The sequence below is a fragment of the Neopelma chrysocephalum genome, unplaced genomic scaffold, assembly GCF_003984885.1.
Source record: "Neopelma chrysocephalum unplaced genomic scaffold, ASM398488v2 Primary Assembly neopelma1_131, whole genome shotgun sequence".
NCBI classification, from domain to species: Eukaryota; Metazoa; Chordata; class Aves; order Passeriformes; family Pipridae; genus Neopelma; species Neopelma chrysocephalum.
In genome coordinates this window covers 1734182-1751848 of record NW_020897793.1, presented here as the reverse complement: position 1 = coordinate 1751848, position 17667 = coordinate 1734182, and the positions used below count along the sequence as shown (strand labels likewise).

The window sequence follows — 17667 nt, the reverse complement described above, 5'->3', positions numbered from 1 at the left end:
TTCTGCTTGAAACAGAGAAGCTCTGGCCTATTTTTTGCTGCAATAGTACACATTACAAATAGTAATGTGCACTATTTGTAATAGTACACTATAGCAATAGTACAAATTACAGTTTCATACAAACAACAGTTTTACAAGGATTTTGTTTATTCAATAAAGTAATTACTATTTATGCAAATTAACTGTCCATAGAAATTTATTATTTTAAAAAGTCACTTCATCCTTCAAACGCTATTAGCTTCTTACTGGTTTTTATTTAGATAGCTGATAAGAGCACATATACAGGAGGAGAACAGAACTTGCTGGAGTGACATGAACACCTATGTAGATTACAAACTGATCAGGAGTCAGAGGAAAGCCTAAAGCACACCAAGAGCCAGCCACTAAAGCAGCAGGTGCTCCTTTAGTCTATCCTGGAAATACCAACACATTTCCAGTTGTTTGAGATTTACTGAACTTGACTACGATAAAAAAAGTTACATGAAAGCTACTCAAATGTTCAGTGTGCCAGGGCCCCAAAGGCACTTTAACTGTGCTGAGTAACTCCACCTTGGGCTCGTGTTACAAACACACCCCCTTGTCCTGGAGCTCCCCTGAGACACATCACATGTGGGCCCAGCCCAGCCCTGTCCCTGCCGGTGCTTGGATGTCCCTGCTTGGATGTCTCGGATTGTCCTTGGTGCCCTGACTCATCACCTTTGGCTGATGGCCACCAGCAAGTCAGCAGGAACTGTTCTTGTCACTATCCCTGCTCTGCCTGTGCCAGCCAGCTGAGGCTGGGGTCACTGGGGACTCCTGCATTGTTCTGCCTGGGTCATCCTGCTCCCTCCTGGAGTGACTGCTCTTCATCTGAGCTGAAATATTTGGCTTGAAATAGCCAGGAGGAAAAATATCACATCCTAGGCAATACTCACTTCTACAGTGCAACACTATAAAAATGGTTATTATTGAGCAGTTGCTGAGTTCTTAATTTCAACACACATTTGAATGCTCATGTTTCATAAAGTCATGAGACATTTTAAAGTCTGACCAAAAAGCATTGGAGAAAAAAAAAAGTCCTCCTATTCTTCCTACCCCTCTTCCTATGCAGTACTTGCTCCTGCTAAGAAAGTTCCAATTTTTTTTGTTTGTTGGTTTGGTTTGGGGGTTTTGTTTGCAGTTTGATTTTTTGCATGTTTTTTTTTGTTTCATCTGGGTTTTTTTGTTTGTTTGGGCTTTTTTGTTGCTTTGTTTTTTTTTTGGTAAAAGAACTCTAGAAGGTAGTCTATTTTTTTAAAAGAAAAGCAGAAAGGAAACAAAACTATTGAAAACTCAAATGTGTTCCTTCCTATAGATATGGAGAGGACATCCTCCTTATGAATTTCTTTTGCTGACTGCCTCCCAGACTGAAACAGTGGTGCTGGCAGCAGCAAGAAAGTCTCCTGAACCACTGACCTGGTCACTGTCTGGGGCACAAGAATAATTTTTTAAAAATAAACTGAAACCCTTGACAAGTCATCAAGATCACAGCCTGAATCTTTTATCTTGTCAATCTTCAATCCTGGCTTGAACCAGAAGACCTGAAGCTGTCCAGGGCTTGTGATTTTCTGTCAGCCATTTCTGCATCAGGTACATGTGCTACCAAGAGCTGGGGAACATTGACAGTGTAAGACTGCCCATGGAATTAATTTTGATGTTTCTTTTACACTGCATAACATCTTGTCATTTAAGTCAATTGAGGGTAAACAAACAACTTCGTTAAGCTGGCAGACCATAAAAGTACAACAAAAACATGACATAAAGCCACATTAACTGTTACATGCACTTACCTGTAGCATACCTTGGCCATTGCTTTCGATGGTGCCTTCATAGGTGACATGCAGTCTAGATAGTTTTTTCTGAGATCTACCATTGAGGAAAAATATTGTACAGAAAAGGCAATTACAGAACCTCCACACAAAAGCATCCATTTTAAAAGAAAACTCAGTCAACCCCAAACTTCTTACACACCTTAAACATAAGGTGGTTTAAAAAAAACACAAACCCTGAAGGATTAAAGAAAATACGTTTGCCATTCAGAAACAATTTGTAAAGGTTTAACATAGTTATTTTTTCAGTTTCTCCACCTCTTTCACCATAAAATCCCAAATTTGAAATTGGAGTTCTGTGTTTTTCTTGTCCCACATTAACTTGCTAACCAGCAAGAAAACTGCTACACTTGTGTTCATGCTGATTATCACCCACATTTTGTTATATTTCCTGTCATGTCTAAAATCAAGTCATCTCTCTCTTTTTTCCCCACTCAAGCAACAGCACCAAAGACATGTTATGTTTTAAAACTTAAGACTTGTTGGCTTTATGGACAAATCAGGACACAAACTACTTGTGGCAGTTCACCCACTTCCCTCTGTACTCCTTTCTGCAACAATCCACAGCAAATATTATTTTCTGTAGTTCTTCCAGGCCTGAATCAATTGCAAATGAATGAGATTCAGTTATCATGGATTTAAGACATTTCTTGCATTAACAGGATGTTTGACTTACCTCTCCCAGTCTGGAAACTCCTGGAGACACTGCCTTGTAAACGTCACCAATCCCGTAGGTTCTACAGGCAAACCAACCCCAAAGGAAAATGTATTAAGTAGGGGAGCTTTAGTCCTTAGATTATTTTAACTGGTAAGCTTGTAAAATTACAATTGTCATTCTTAGCAGAAACCAAGAGCTTAACTTTCCTCAAGAGCTGCTTTGAATCTCTCCCTGACAGCCTATGCTCAAATTATAGACAAATAACATGAAGATCAAAGTATTTACTTCTCTTACAGCTTTGTAGTTTGAGTATTTTTCTTTTTCTTAAGTGATTTTCCCTTTAACAGTAAACACTACTATCAAGACTCAGTAGTTGAGGTAAAATGTGCTGCCACTTAGAAAAAAGGAAACTGTACACATTTGAAAGCAGCTGCTGTTCAGTACCAAATCAGCTGCTGTTCAGGCAAATCACAGAGTGAGTACTATGGATGGCTGAAGTAGCAGCTCATATTTCCAAGAAAGTCCTACTATATCAATAAAGATGCAGTGTTAGTGGATTCCAAACCAAGCAGCTTTCAGCTCTGCCAAGATGCAAGTGAAATTTACTGTATTCCAACTGAGAAAAGACTCCTGCCCTCAAGAGAAAAAGAGGAGGTGTTGCTCTTTACAGGAAGGATGCAGTATCATCTTTTTTCCTTATTTTACTCAAAAAAGTTCAGTTTTGCAACAGAAAGGAAATATCAGCCTTTTATTAGGTGATGCCATCCTAAAAAAAACTTCATTTGAGAGTCATTTCTTTGCTGTAGTAAGTCTACTGCACTGGCTTGAGAAAACATTCAAAACAGTATGTAAAGCACAAACTAACATCCTTCTAAAAGCCTTAAACTGTCCTATGCTTTTCTTTGCAATTTATAGGGGTTTAGGGGAAAAAAAGAGTTACTTGCTCTTAAAAAAAGTGCACAGCATTCAGTAATCAAGTGCTTTTCCAGAAGGGAACCCTTGGTAACAGTTGCAGTATTTTACAAACTAAGCATTCAACTTTTGAGTGCAAAGTCTTCAGTCTCCACTGTGTTCTTTTACACAGAATTCAATTACTATTTACAATAAAAAGAATTGCAAAATTATTACAGTAATTTACAGAGCTAAGTTATTCAGTCTTAGTAATTCCTGAGACAAAAAAAATAAAAAATTTTTAATTCAAGAAAAGAGCATTCAAGAATCTCATTAAATATTATTTAAAGTTATAATCTTAGGGAATCTAATATGGTAGGTTCATAAAGCATGTTCCCAACAAATTTCATGTGCATAGTGGGTCAGGGACAGCTGCCTAAATTTAGGATTTGGTTTGCATGAAAACTTTATAACTCAAGTATTAAAAAAAGCTAGTACACTGTATCTCTTCTCAGTCCCACACATAAATCATAATTTACTTTTTACCTCAGAAATTTAGTTCTCTTGACAGTGCTGAAAGTCTGACAGCTGAAACAGGATATAGCTGCATTTAGTTTGTGGTGAATTAAAATGATGAACTGAAGATGGACTGAAGCAAGGGCTTCTTATATTTAATAGTTTAAAGTTGTCTTTCTTTGAAAACATTCTGAGAAAATATGAACCTAACAGGGAAATGCTGACATGTAAAAAAATGTAAAAAAATGGTTCTTTAAAAAACTCTATAGTAAGGATATTGCTGCAGATGTGATGTATGCTACTGCAGTAAAATCTCTTTCTCCCCAAAAATGCAATATATAAGGTATGATACAGTTATCACAAAAATAAATCTATTTTTGAAAGCGTGTGCAGATGCTCAAATTCATGGTAATAACAGAAGATCTGACTATGCACTAATTTCGCAGAGTTGGAGATCTCATGTCTTGCTATCACTTTTTTATTTGACCTGGGCAAACTTCACAACAGCTTTGCTTTGCGACGATAGAAGGGAAATACCTGAAATATCGACATAAGTAGGGGAAAATCCCTCAAACTACAAACATTCTAGTCAAAGAATTGCATACTGCAGGAAACAGGAAGCCTGACTCCAAATCTTTAAGTCTGTGATTTTAAAGACTGTATATGGTGCCAAGTTCCCCCTACATTCTCACTGTGATGCTGTGAGGCAAGTAGTTGCATATATTCCAAACATTATACATACATTTATATCTACACATACATACAATGATATACACACACTTTTATATATATATATATATCCACAAGGGGGTGAAAATATATCTCTGGTTACACATTCCACATACACACACACACATATATATATATGTATATATATTTATCAGAAAAAAGAAAACAGAACAAGCCCTGTGCAAGAATTTGCTTGCATGCATCATGTACATGGTAATCATATGCATATGAATATCAGTGTACTTTGCAAGCTGGCTTTTGTTAGAGACTTCCATCATAATGCTGCATAGCCATGTCTAAATTTAATGGGATTAAATTTGACATGCATCTGCTTCGTAGTTCAAAAAAAGAATAAAGGATATACTTTTTTCTGTGACTCTTCTAAAATAGCAGAAAAGGGTCTTAAGCTTCTCAGGCTTTCTTGGTGACCTTCCTTCAAACAATCTGAAAAACAAGAAATAAAAGCGATCAACTAGATTTCAGGGATATAGTGCACAGTAATTAATGCTACTTACTCACTGCAATTTGATTTTTTATAATTATTACGCACATATTACATTAGCCTTGCATTTAAGTACTGTACTGTAGAAAGAACTCTCTAGACAGCCCTTTAGGAGTAACAAGTTTGTTGACTTGCTACGTTTCTGATGAAGATGCCAAGTGAATGCCTATCTCACCTGTACCAATCTTCTAATATAACAAATGTCATTTCAATATCAACATTCAGGAAAGCTACCAGTTTTATTTGCAACAGATCCAAAGGTTAACAGGCTTGGATTAAGTGACCAAGGGGTGAAAACATGTATGTTGGGTACTCCAAGAACCAAATACCTTCACCCATCTTTCAGCTCAGTGAGTTATACAGAACAATTAATGCAACTGTGTGGCTTTCAAGAGCTGCACTGCACCAGCAGCGTTTCTAAAGGAAAGAACCGTCCCCCAAAAGAAATGGCTCCAACTGGGCTTTCATGGCATTATAACATTCATTTGTAAAAAACCCAAGCATTAAAAAGAAGGATCCTATTTTTAGCCCCTAAGTGAATGTATTCTTTTAAGGTTAGCTGAAATACTTTTACTGCATCATCTGTCTTCCAGCAACTTGAAAATGCATTACTTAATTTCATTTCCAACAGAGTGACAAGGCATTGTGATTGGCAACACATAATGGAATTTACCTGGAAGGGAGAAGAGCAGTGACTTCAGAAATAATACCCTTTGAATAGGAAGTTCACTAAAAGATGTCTGATCCACTGAAAGCCCTGAGGATGTAAGATTCCCCCCTCAATAAACAGCCTAAGTAAAGTAATGACACAACATTATTCATTTGTTTCCATGTACTGGAATGGCAGCCTGCCTTTAAAACCAGAATTCTGTCAGATGAATTCAGCTTTCAGCAGTGAAGTGAACTAGATTTTTTCAGTATTTGAAAATTCTTATGAGGTATACAGGCTGAACAGATCAATTTAATCCCAAATCTATATTAAGTCACAGAAGCTAATTTTATTAACTTGTTATTTTTTGAATAGTGAATCAGGACTTTAAGAAGGCAAACTCCAGACTTATACAGTCTATTCCAAAATGGGCCAATATGTAAGTTCTATCTATATGTAAATTTGTGCCTGCACAGCTAATAGGGGTTCATAAAAGGAGCTAATATGTGTGTGTCTGCAGGTCTTACCTAAATGCCTAAATTAACTCTGACCTTTTATCTTGAAGTCTTATTTGTTATGAAGCCTTTAAACTGGTTAATTTATTTATTTGCCTGATCATGCCTTTACTAGGTTTTTTTTTTGCCTCTTTACAGCAAATCGACATCTTGCTTAAGTTGTAAGCTCTCAGGAGACAGTTCTTCATGTCACAAAGGTGATTGATGATTCTGTATAACAAGCAAATTGGGCAGAAGTGGTGCAGAACTTGAAAAACTATGCCTGAAATAAGTCAGATCAAGCCAAAACCAGTCATATTTGTGAATGCAACAGCAAATGCAAGTGATTTTTATATGATTTGAAAATGGCCCAGTCCTACCCCATTAATTTAACTCAGGACATAACATGACAAAGTTATGGATATTTTAACCTTGAACCTTATTTCTGAAATGATCCATTAGGCAACATTACGGGAAATTTTATTTTTGAAGCAAATATTTTAAAGACTAAAGCTACATCAAGGCATCAGTAGATATTAAATAAAATTCTTCCTCCAGCACAGATCCTACTAAAAAAAACACCCAAAAATCTAAGTGCAAACCACATAATTTCCTGACAGAACCACCCAGGGCCAAAACCCATTAATTCCAATTAAAGAACTCATCCAAATGAAGTGCACTGTAAATCAAATGCAAAGCCCTTCAAGCTCACTTTCAGGTGAAGTAATTGAAATATTACTGGTAATTGCATGTGTAAGCTGTTTTGCTTTGTACAGGATGTTCCCACTGCCATGCAGCAAACTTAAATTTAGCAGGTACAGGAGCTAAGAAAGCTTCCAGGGCTGCCCACCAAACATAGCTGTAAATTCATCTCTGGCTCTCCAGCTTCCAGGCCACAGTGGTGGGAATGTTAATCACACAGAAGACCTCCACAGAGATACACTTAAGTATTCAAGCAATCAAGTCAGATATTTTAAAACATAAGTAGATGTGTGAACAATGTCATAAACACAAAGTAGACTGTTAAAATCATTGTGGCAAAATGAAAACTCTTTCCTAGCAAATATTCAGACACTTAATTGACTTAATTGTTCTGAAGAGAAATCCTATATATGAGAAATAAAATATTAAAAATAATAAGAATTGATATCGGGAAAATTTAAAACAACGTCAGCAAACCTATAGTAAAGTTACAAGGCAATAGTTCATATAATTTCAATAATTATTACAAAAAACGTGCATTTGTTTTGCATTAGTGTTTTCCTAAAAAAAAAAGAGTGGAAAAAAAAGCATTCGAAAATTGTAATCAATAATTTTGGTTTTTGCAGTCTAAACTGCAAACTCACAATTCTATTTTCAACCAGCATTTCCACCTTCTAAAGCTGGAGCCAAAACCTCTAAAGAACCTGCTCTTAACTCCTTCCAATGATGAGGCAAGTGGAAAATCTGCAGGAACTTCAAAGGCTGTACTGCCAATGATGCAACAGGAACGTGATTTAAGAACATTAAGAGCAGTATGGATCATAATCTAAAGAATACTTCCCATTCATAAATCCATGGCATTTCATAGGAGCTGTTTGCAGAAGTGTGGATACACAATTTTGTGTTGTGATCCCTACAATTAACTATGTGCTTTTTCCTTAACTCCCCCACAGGCACTAAAAAGTGCCTTTTTCTTTATTACCATAGTTGAAGATACACTTGTGTTGTTTCTTATATTTTAATGTGATCTCACTAAAGATAACATCCCAGCAAGTATAAAACATTTTACTAAAACATCATTTTTCTCCTACAAATAAAAGTGAAAGAAGGACTTAAAAAGAAGTACTATGGATAGCCAAATTTCACCCAGTAAAGGGATCAAGCAGTTGGAAGGATGGAAAGTTGAGGCAGAAACAAAAATACTGAACAATTTCCTTCGTGCTAATCACTAAACAGAGCTTTAGCCTAAGGTATAGAATGATAAAACACTTGGAAAAGAGAATAAACTAAGTATCTTGCTTTTTCTACCTTGCATTTCAAGCCTATGGTTATCTGACATATAGGATACATGTAGGAGTGGAAATAGTATGTGTATGTATGTTACTGTCACCTTGTATTGCTCTCCATATGATTGAGGGCTATTTTGATTAAATGGCTGAGCATCCTCAATTGTCAGCAACCTTAATGGGAACCACTGAAATTTCATACTCATACACAGCACCCTGAAGGAAAAACCAATATACTTCTGAATGGCCCAATAACCACATAATTTAGGATTGCATCAGTTGCACCAGGGACCACATCTCTTCCGTCTTTCTCCTGCAATTCCCAACCCCTTGCCACAATTAAAAAAAAGTGGAGTTCCAGGAATAGAAGAGAAACATAAAACTCCCTCTTTTTCAAAACCAGTATCATACTTGTCATGAAATACTTTATAAGCTTTGATTTCCAATGCTAAGCACAGTTTATCAAAGCACTTTGTTTCACTCTGTTTTACCCTGGGGATCTAAAACCAAAGATGTCCAACAGCGTGGTACGACTAAGTTCTGGACTAAATTGTTATATTTACTAAGCTAACAAAACTTTTCAGATTGAGTACTGTTTTAATCACTACAGCAAAGTAATTATGCCAGACTTGTTATAAACAGTGTCCTTTTGAATTTGTCAATTTAAAGAGGATTTCCACATTTACCAAACATAAATGTTGATTTAAATTTTTTTTCATAAAATTATACTCTAAATATTCCATCCATGGCTAATGAGAACATATACCCAAGGCAGGCGTAACAGAATGAGTTTTGCAGGATCAGTGTCTGTAAACTCAGAAAATCTAGAACCACCTTTCAGAGGAGCAATGCATCTCAGTCATTTCTGAGAGTCACTAAATAATTTATTCCCCAGAGAATATTCATTAGTGTCGTGAAATTGATGTTGTTTATGGAGAGACAATTGCATTACTGGTAAATTAGATTTCAATTCTCCTGCATAAATGTACTATACAGTTTCCCATTTCCTTTCATATATTATATATTCCATAAAAGATATATATCTTAACTAGTGTGTTTTTCCCGTAATTTCCAACCACTTGAAGTTACTTTAAAGGTTTGTTTGATAAACGTGGAGAAATTCAGTCCTAGTGGAATACTGGTGGTTTCAGGCCAGGTCATCCACTAATATATGTGCCAAAAGACCCACTAGGCTTATGTCATCAGACATACTACATTCAGTTATAATGGGAGTTACTACAGATACATAACATCTCCACTTTAACTATAGGAGTTTTTTGAACAAGGAAAATTGACAAGTTATTCTAACTTGACACAACAGCTAAGAACAGATCTGTAGCAGGTCAAAGACCCAGCAGAAGCAAAGCAGGTCCTTGACAAACCTATGTCCTTTCCAGAACACTGACTCAAGATTGCAGACATTTTTCCTTGTATTTTGCTTTCACGTATAACCAAACCAGATAGTTTCCTACATTACCAAATTCTATAGTGTCTTAACACAGGTCTAATAACTTGGTCAAGAGTGGGAAAGAAAAATGTCCAAGAGCAGTCTTGTCTAACAGTGGATGGTATCCATTTCAGCATCTTATAAAAAACAAATGCAAGAAAGTATGGTTTGACCTTAGTATATTTCAAGAAGAATATATTTTTCATGAAAATCCTAATTAAACCACAAACTATTCACCAAAGAAGGTTAATTATAACTATCACCACAAGAAACTACTTTAAACTCTGCAACTAACATCATAAATGTAGAGAGTCAATGCAATTCAGGCTCTACATTCAACTAGGATGCAACTTCCATGAAAAATCCATTAATAAGATATATAAAATTGTAAATTCAATTATTTCTTTCTTTTGTGATGGGTTATTTTTACATAAAGCTGCCCAATCTCTTGCCATCAAATACATTAAGTAGTGTTTTTAAAAAGAAAAATTGAACGCTCTAAATTTAGCTTGATATTTTGAAGCAGTATATTATGCTACTTAGTATGATCCAATGTTTGGCCACTGAATGGATGCCATTCTATCTACGAGAATTCATAAATATTAAAGCTCTTAAACTACCAATTCCATTTGAATCAACTATATTTGAAATGAATTATGTTATTAATGACTTAAGAATCATAATAGGCCCAACCTTGCCAAGTACAAAAGGGAAGAATTCAATTAAATTACTGAGTATTTAATTATACACAGGTGACTTTCAGTCTGTAGCAAGATGAATAATCAAAATAGACAGTCAGTGTCACAACATACTATTAAACTGAGTGCTTCATTGGCAAAAGAGGAATGGCCACCTTTTTTTCCTCCTCTCATTTGGCAAGGCTAACAGGCAGGAGAGGAGAGGCAAAGCACAGATGATGTATGTTAATACCAACACACAGAACAGCCCTCCTTCCAAACAGCTGCAGTTATGTCTCTGTGAGTAAATTTTCAATATCTTGCACTGAGTGTCTGCTGTTTTGTCAAAGAGATTCGTACCTTGGGGGGAGTAGGGGTGGAACTTACAATATGGTAGTTAATACCACATAAAAACCTAGAGCAGGGAGAAGACTAGGAGGAAAGAGGGAACATAACTGCATTTAAATGTAAAAACCATAACTGTTTCATAGTTTATAAAAAGGCACTAATGTTGAAGTCTCCAAAAAGACTGCTGGGTAAAACCAAAAACACAAGAAAAGTTACACAGTTGTGTTACTAACTTTAAAGTCAAGAATTTCAGTATTTCAGTCTCAAGGAGTAGAGGGGAGGGGTAGAAGCCTTTTGTATTAATGTGGACAGGACATGGATAGTGGAATCAAGGAACACCACCTTTGCTAAAGAAAAACCCCTCAAATGCTAGCATCCACTCAGTAATGTTGCTTTTTTAGGGAACCACAGCAGAATATTTTCTGGTACCCAAAGAATAAAGTCATTCATTCACAGTCATGTAGCAGATGAATTATGCTGAGGAAAGAACTAAGTCTAGAAAAAGCTGCAGACCATAATACTATGGGGACAAAAGGTTGCTGTGTGAACAATCTGTTATGCCCATCGCTAAGCAAAGAGAGCAGAGCAGCAGCCTCCAAAGCCTTTACATCAAAACATTGTTATAAACAGGAAAAAAAGAAGTCACAAGCATTTTAATTTCAGTCACTGCCTACTGCCTTTAGACTATATCCAGCTTCACAAAAGACTTTTTTTTAAAAGCTGAAAATACACAACGCAGTGAACCAAACCTTGTCATCCCTGCAAGCCTGAAACAACAGTTGAAAACATGATATTTTACTCTGTCCTTGCTACTAAAGAACTTACTTTGAAGGGTGAGAAAATACAGGGTTGGCAGGAGGAAAAAAGAAATTGGATACTTCTCCCCCCTCATTTTAGATTTTAACTAAGTCAAGTTATATACAGTAACAGAAAACTATACAGTCTTGTAGTACTCTCTCCACTACCCTTCAGTATCCTTTTGCTTTTATCCTGCCAGTCCCCCTCTCAGTAACACATTCCCTCTTATTTTACCCACTGCCTGTCATACCTTTTATTCTACTTCACTAATTTGTTTATTATCAAATGCAATGTACAGAGGGTATAGGGGTGTGCATTTGCTGCAACAAATGGTTAAGTAAAGTAAAGGACTGGAAAAAGAAACTGTACTTATATAATAAATGCATAAATTGGCAAACACTGAGGAAGAGCCACTTTTAATCCTCAAGAACCAGAGGACATCAGCTTCCCTTCCTTTCTCCAGTTTGGCAACAATATTCTTGCTCTTGCACAAATAAAAATGGCTTTCTACCCCATGTGACTAGAAGCTGAGCATTACTTCATCCATAAGGCAAGAGGAAAGCCTGAAGGTTGTCTGCTGTATTCCCCTTCTAAACAATATTGTTGGAACGTACTGTGAGTGAGAGCACCAGGAAGCCGAGTCAGAAAACAATGGAGGACTGACTGGAATAGGGCAGAAAATTCTGAATGGTTAATACTTTATACTGGTCATTCTTTAAGTCTGTGGCAGGAAACTATTTATCTAATAATTTGCCAAGGTTTTTTTATTTAAAAGTAGTTTGTGACATTACATCCCAGGTATTTCACTGTACTACTGTGACTTTACATTGCTCTAAAATGTACATAGAGGAGAATATGAATTTACTCTAGTTATTTAACAGTGTTTTATTCCGTAGTTGGTAAGAAATTATCCAACTTAAATTTAACCACTTGGTTTATAGAATGTTTAAGTTACAACAAAAAATGGTAGCTTAAAGTCCTTTAAAAATACCATAAAATACAGCTAGAAGTGTGCAGTCAAACAGAACTCCTTCCAGACCTTTTCTGTCCTCTTTCACTGCTCTGAACATCAATATTTTTTAATGCATCAATGGTATTTTTCATTTACTTGTTCTTGTGAACTACTGGTAGAAAAACACGCTGAACTGAATGGTATATTAATGCCTACCCACACTTCTCTTCCATAACCCACTGCACTCTAGGAATAAACACCAAGACAGTGCCCCTGGTCTCTCTTCTGAAATACACAATTTACATAAACCTGTGAAAGCCCTTGAAGGCAGCAAGCACCAAAGCCATTATTAGTTCATCAGCATGCCTGACAATTTATTGCAGGAAGTTCTAGTGTAATACAGCTCTCATGATACATGCACCCAAGTGTTCTGGATCACAGGGAACACTGTTTTTGTACCTCATCTCAGTTGTCAGAGCACATACACCACATATGTTAACAGAAAGGAATAAGAAAAGCTCTAGATCAATTATCTATCCAAGCTCCACCCTTAACGTGGATCTACACAGACTTGTATGGAAGTGCCAAGAAACAAACCCTCATCTCTAATCTACAATTCCACGTGAACCATAATATTCTGCTGCAGAAAATGTCTCCATCCTCTTCCCTCATTTAAAAGTGGTATAAGGATATTTAAATTATAACAAAGATGTGAAGAAAAATATCTAATCAAATCTGTTCGCAAGCTAGCACTGAGGAAAAAAGAATAAAGCTTTGCTTAGAAATCAGAGTATCTTTAGGTAAATTCTTGTTGTGGTCTTAAAATCTCTCTATGCTAACTTGCAGCAAAAAAGACAGGTTAACTTTAACATGCAGCTCTACAACTGCTTTAAAATGATCGTATGGATGCTGAAGAACAAAGTCCTATTGATCTGACTTAATGTGCAGATCACCCCTGATGATGACACAGAGACAACAGAAACATGGCTGGGGAAACACTGACGTTTAATTCAAATACATAGAACACTTCAAGCTCAACTAAAATATACCATTTGCAGATGATTGGCTTACGAGGAGGTAGGGAATTTTATCAATCTAATTAATGCAAGAGCACAAGTGTGTCTGTGCACACTGATGTGGTGGGGGGGGAAATTGGGAATATTAATCGTATCTTCCTGTGCACAGGATCCTTCCTTGCAGAGTTGCACAGTTTTCTTGTCCCTTAGAGGACAGAAAAAAATCCATACAGCAAACTACTGAAATTAGTGACAGAAACATGAAACAAACCAGTGTCTCCCCTAAATGACACCAGTAATATTTTCCTGGGAGGGTTATTGGCTTCATTTACTCCAGAGTGCCATACCTGTTGAAGTTAATGTCTGGATAACTAGAATACTCAGACTTCATCTTTGCATTGCGACGTGGAAAAGTACAGAAGAAAGCATTGGCCAGAAAGCTGGCGATCTGTTCCTGTGACATGGTGATGGAGTGATTCATCTTCTGTTTCAGTAGAGGTATTGGCTACCAACAAAAGAAGTGAGGGGGAAGGAGGGGCAGGGGGCAGGGAGGGAAGGAGAGAGAAAAATAATTAGCTTACCCTTTTTGAAAGAAAAAACAGGAGCACAAAATTACACTTGTTATATTAGAGCAAGAGTAATTTAGGCCATTGGTAAAGCCTTTAATCAGCAGCACCATTAAAGTCAAGAACAGTTTATTCAAGACAATTCAGAAAAGGCTCGCCTGAGAAACTGCAGATTTCTAATCAATATAAAAAGAAAGATCAGGAAAACACAAGTTATCAAACAAAACCATTGGGAATGGAGAGGGGGAAAAATAGACAGGATGTTGCAAATGGGCAATGTTAAAAACTGAAGTAAAAATCCACGTTCAATAGCTGTATGGTTAAGAGCCCTTAAGGCATGCTTTCAGCTACAATAACCCTGTTTTAAATTTTACAAAGAAACAAGGAAGTCATAACTCTGTGACTCTTTTTGAATTTTTTTTCCATCCTACTTTAAGAAATAGCATTGACAGTATTTGCAGAAAGTGCATAATTATCCATTTCTTTTATAAGCCGAATGAACAAAAAGCTCAGCTTCACTTTGTTATACATATTTTTTATCAGGCATTAGCCTCCTGATTTGGAATTTTGGCTCACAGCATTCATGGCATTTTATGTGGTTTTTTTAATTATGTGATAATATGTGGTGTGGGGGGGATATATCATTCTGACTGCTTAGGAGTAACAATTACAGTAAACCCACTTGACAGGAGAAAGAGAATAGTTTTCACCTCTTCTTCCAAAATTCTCAGCCATCATCATTAGCCAGGCTCCAGTAGAGCTGAGCAGCTACGTTTTCATCCTTTCAGTTGTGAATACAGAAACTGCTGCTAATTTAGACTGTTGAATACACAGCCCTGTTTACTCCAGAAAACAAACAAGTTTTCCTTCATTCTTGTAACTACTACATTCATGTTCACTGAATCTCATTCTGTCTTCTGGCTGTTTAATTAACAAAATACTATGATGTCTGAAGTCATACAGCTAAAAGGATAAAAAAGCCTGAGTAGCTCACTCTAATAAGTTCTAAAACCTTATAAAATAGAATATTTTAGATAGTGTTACACTGGAACAACTTTAGCTTTAAGTCTAACCAAAGAAATGAGTCTGACAAAGGTCTTCACAATCTACATTGCCTACCAGTACATGATCTTTATAAAAGGCATTACTACATGAACTTGCAAGTCTTGTGCTTGACTTTGTGTTCAGAAATTTCATAGCATTCTCAAACAACTTCCTTCATCAAGTTACTAGTAAAAAAACTTAAGAAATATTCATAGTTTGAAATTATGCATCTGCTTTAGGACTCTTACAGCATAACAAAGAGAGACTTTCCTGTCCAACAGAATCAATTTAGAAAATGAAAACAAAGAAGTTTACAAATTAGAGTTGTTTACCCTGCTAATGTGTTACCTACATCCTCACCTGACCAGTCCTATTCACTTTTATTAGCTTTATTACTTCCAGAACTAATTCCCACAGCATTCATAAAGAATTATTTAAGGTACGTATGTGTGCAAGTATTATATGCTCTAAGCAGAATACAATGTGTTCCCAAGCAAATGAAGGCTTTATAAAAATACCACTTCTAGGATAAAAAAAAATCTAAAATAAAAAATTAGATGTTTTAGGATTATTCAATTGTTCAATCAGTTTCTAAGTGTAATTTTACAATCTGAAATGTTGCATGGTCATTTCATTTAAGAAACGCAAGAAGCAACTCCAGCATACACAAAGGAAAGTATTACTGAAGCCCAGGATAAAACTATGACAGTAAGATTTACTTTTTTTTTTTTACATGCTATTACATAATCTCAGATGTGTATTGTCTGTTCTGCTCCCGAGGCCTCAGCTGCATTCAACACAAAAATTATAGCTTTTATTAAGAAGATAACATGGTCCTGATATTCTGGCCTTAGCCATCAGTTACACTTTGCAGAGAATGGTCTGCCACAGAACACCTGCTGGCTCTGTTACTTACCTGGGTGCAGATAGTAGGGAGACAGAGTGCCAGTTTGACCATATCAGGAAGAATGGATTGGAACAGATGTTGAGCCTCTGCATCTTCAAGAACCTGTTAAAAACAAAGAAGAAAAAAAAAGCATTTTACCTCAGAAATGACTGAACAGAAAGTTTCTGGAAACAGGACCCATCCAGAAGAAACAAGAAAAAAAATAAGTCTTTATGCAAATCAGTAATATTTTCATGGTGGTACCTCACTGAACTTACCTTGCAGTAATCCACTGATGGAAATATAGAAACAACTCTCAAAAGCTGCAGTTGAGAAAACATGTCACCAAATGCCCTTTTAAAGAAACCTTGACTTTTTCCAAAGCAATGAACCAAATTCTCAACTGAAAAATCCCTACCTAACCACAGAAGTACTGGAACGCTTTACCTGAATTTCATATTCAGGTCATAGTTCAAGACGAGTACCTGTGACATTCCCCTGTTAAGGGCAGCTGAAATGCACTCCTGGCTCAGACCATTGGGCCTCCGCAGCAGAAACAGAAAATCCTATGCAAGAGGATGCAATCCTGGGCATTTTCTTCCGTCCATCCCCACCATGTTCCCTCAAGAACTACAGCCACTGGATTACATAGTGGGTGCAGCATGTCTGGTCCCACATGCTGCAAACTTTTCCGTCTCTTCCTGTAAGACAGCTGATACTGTGACTGTTTTAAGCTGCCTCTCTCTACCTGTTCTAACACTCTTCCTGAGAAGGGAAGATCAGAATTGACAACACTGAAAACAGATGGACGCACCAATGTTTCACAAGGCTTCTCAAAGCCTTTATACTCAAGACAAGTCACACCAAACCCTTCATGCCCTTTTCTCAGTTCCCTCCCTGATAGTGTCTAGCCCACCATTGACATGTTTAGCCAAGTGTCTCAAGCCAATATTCAGAGAAAGTCCAGAGCTCCTCTTCTAAGTTGCAGCAGCCAGTTCTGAGCTCAACATCACAACCCCAGGGTTTAGAAGAACCCACTCACACCCCTATTCATGTATCATACACCTGTTTTTAAAAGGTGCAAAAAGTTCTTTATGGTGGGTAATGCTCTTCTAAGAAAAGCTAGGGCAGGAGGTTGTAAGAAGAAAAGCAACATGAAGTGGTGCAGCTGCAATACCTGAAGGAGCACAAAAGCCTCAAAACTCTCACATTCTGCCGTATGAATGGGCTGAAGGAAGATCAAGAAGAGAAAAGCACGTTCTTCCTTGTAGTAGAAATTTTTGCCCTGACCTAGGGATGCAGGCAGCAGATGTGACTGGCTGTTAGATTTGCATGCTGCATTTAAGGCAAAAAGCAGAGAGAATAGAACACACACCTTGCACTGCAGCTGGAGAGCGGAATACAAAGGTCACAGTTCAGCCTCCTGCCTCCCTCCCTTCCCCTGCATCCAGGGAATGTGTATTTGAGACCACTACTCTCTACCAGTTTCTAGATGAAAATAATTTTAAAGCAGTGGCTTTAAAACTACAGAACATTATTTTCTGAGTAACACTTGGAAAATAATTTGATTTACTACCAATTTCACACAAAACCAGAAGCAGACAGAATGGATGAAACAGCACAAAGGTATTATTAACTTTGATCTCTGCAACACTTAAG

General features: G+C 36.8%; 1 protein-coding gene across 2 annotated transcripts in view; it reads right to left on the bottom strand.

Annotated features, from left to right (window-relative positions):
* The window catches only part of PARG (poly(ADP-ribose) glycohydrolase), a 64422-nt gene that overhangs the window by 19990 nt on the left and 26765 nt on the right, over positions 1–17667 (bottom strand). For both annotated transcript variants that reach the window (XM_027698621.1, XM_027698620.1), the window contains exons 8-12: positions 16039–16131; positions 13860–14017; positions 5006–5085; positions 2524–2584; positions 1809–1884 (exon numbers count right to left, since the gene is read on the bottom strand). In XM_027698621.1, the coding sequence (XP_027554422.1) occupies positions 1809–1884; positions 2524–2584; positions 5006–5085; positions 13860–14017; positions 16039–16131 (468 nt within the window). The remainder of the gene's footprint in view (positions 1–1808; positions 1885–2523; positions 2585–5005; positions 5086–13859; positions 14018–16038; positions 16132–17667) is intronic.